General features: G+C 41.8%; 1 protein-coding gene across 1 annotated transcript; it reads left to right on the plus strand. All coding sequences in view use genetic code 11, as the record gives it.

Annotated features, from left to right (window-relative positions):
- Positions 1–310: 310 nt before the first annotated feature.
- EGR_11255 (hypothetical protein) lies at positions 311–1,422 on the plus strand (the record flags this gene model as incomplete). Its single annotated transcript, XM_024500499.1, has 3 exons — positions 311–418; positions 485–1,337; positions 1,403–1,422. 3 exons carry the CDS (start codon positions 311–313, stop codon positions 1,420–1,422), a joined length of 981 nt encoding a protein of 326 aa, XP_024345087.1.
- Between the last annotated feature and the right edge of the window lie 66 nt (positions 1,423–1,488).

Raw genomic sequence — 1,488 nt, forward strand, 5'->3', positions numbered from 1 at the left:
CTCTGCATTTCGTGACCTATCCACAACCACGGAAGTTTTGGAGGCATCTACTGTTTTTCCCGTGTCGGATACCTTTTTTTCTTCTCCCAGCTTTTCTTCTCTTTTTTCATCTTCTCTCCCGGGTCAATCTTGTCCTCCAAATATCGCCTTATTTTGCGAGCTTCTTTCCCGTGCCACTGCCGCTCTTGGTAGTCAGGTGATGTTTTTTTTCTTGATGTATTGTTTTAGCTTCGCTTGCGGCACTTTTCACTGCGCCGTTATCGTTCTTCACCCTACACTTCCTGGATTTTGGTTTTTTTTATCATCACTGATGTTTTGTTTTGGCTTCTACTTTTGTGTGATTACTGGTGATCTGCTTATTTTTTCTTGTTCTTTTATAATTTTATTGTTTGGCTGTTTTCTATTCCATAATTTTAATGTCTGTTTGATTCTCTTTATTTGGCTTTTTACTGCTTTTTTTCTTAAGCATTTCATTACGCCTTAGGTTACCATTCCCGATGAAGACAAGTCACTTACGACTTCACCTGAGCCCGAAATAGCACCACCAACAGCGGAAGTGTCGGATATCGATACAATACCAAATACTATCACTTCTGTTTCCCCTCCGTTAACCGTGGTAGAGTTCACCACTACAACGCCAAAAAAAGTGGATTTTAGTCACTTTGTCCCAATAGTGGATCTCTCGAATATGATCGTCCGAGTGTTGAATACCAAGGAAAATCGAGTTGTTCCCGAAGTTCGAATAGAAAGGGGTTATTTATCATTTGAAAATGGGACCTCTATTTTTGTTCGAGATGTTCCAGGTTTTCTCCCTCCTGAAGAGGCCATGTCTGACGCGACTATCTCTGTTGATTTAGTAAAGGGAACGACTACTCTACTTAATTTGACAACTTCTATCCCAATAATGTCTCGAAGTTCTTCGGAAGGAATTCCTTTAGAGACAATTCAGAAATATGGTGCAGGTGCGGTCTTTGAAATGCTTCTTGACAACGCTATCATCCATGTGGACTCGTATCAAGGTGATTGGACAGTGCAAACTACAGAATCCTTTGAAAGTAGTTTAGTTCAGGAGGTTAGAGACGGTGTGCTCTACTTAGCTAATGGCGAACAAGTAAAAATGCCCACTACGGAATCTAAAGACCAGGTGTTTGCAATCGAGGCAGTGACTGGGGTTGTTCGAACCGTGAATAAGGAGACTGGTGAATGTTTTGCAAGTTTTCAGCCAGACAGTTCTGTAACAATTCCACCGAAAGAAGAACAGACTTCTAAAGCTGAAGAAAAGAAGGAAGAATTGACTTCACCTTTTCCGTTAAAGGAAGAAACAGCACCCTCTACAGGTACCTCAACTTCTCCGGAGGAAGAGGAGGGATCGTTCACAGTGACCTCACTTTCTCTTTTTGAGGAAGAAGAAGCATTGTCTAAGGTGACTTCATCTCCTCATTCGGAGAAAGAGGAGGAACTGTCTACGGTGACTTCATCCCCTCCTTC

This window comes from Echinococcus granulosus (genome assembly GCF_000524195.1).
Source record: "Echinococcus granulosus chromosome Unknown EG_S00643, whole genome shotgun sequence".
In the NCBI taxonomy this organism is placed as follows: Eukaryota; Metazoa; Platyhelminthes; class Cestoda; order Cyclophyllidea; family Taeniidae; genus Echinococcus; species Echinococcus granulosus.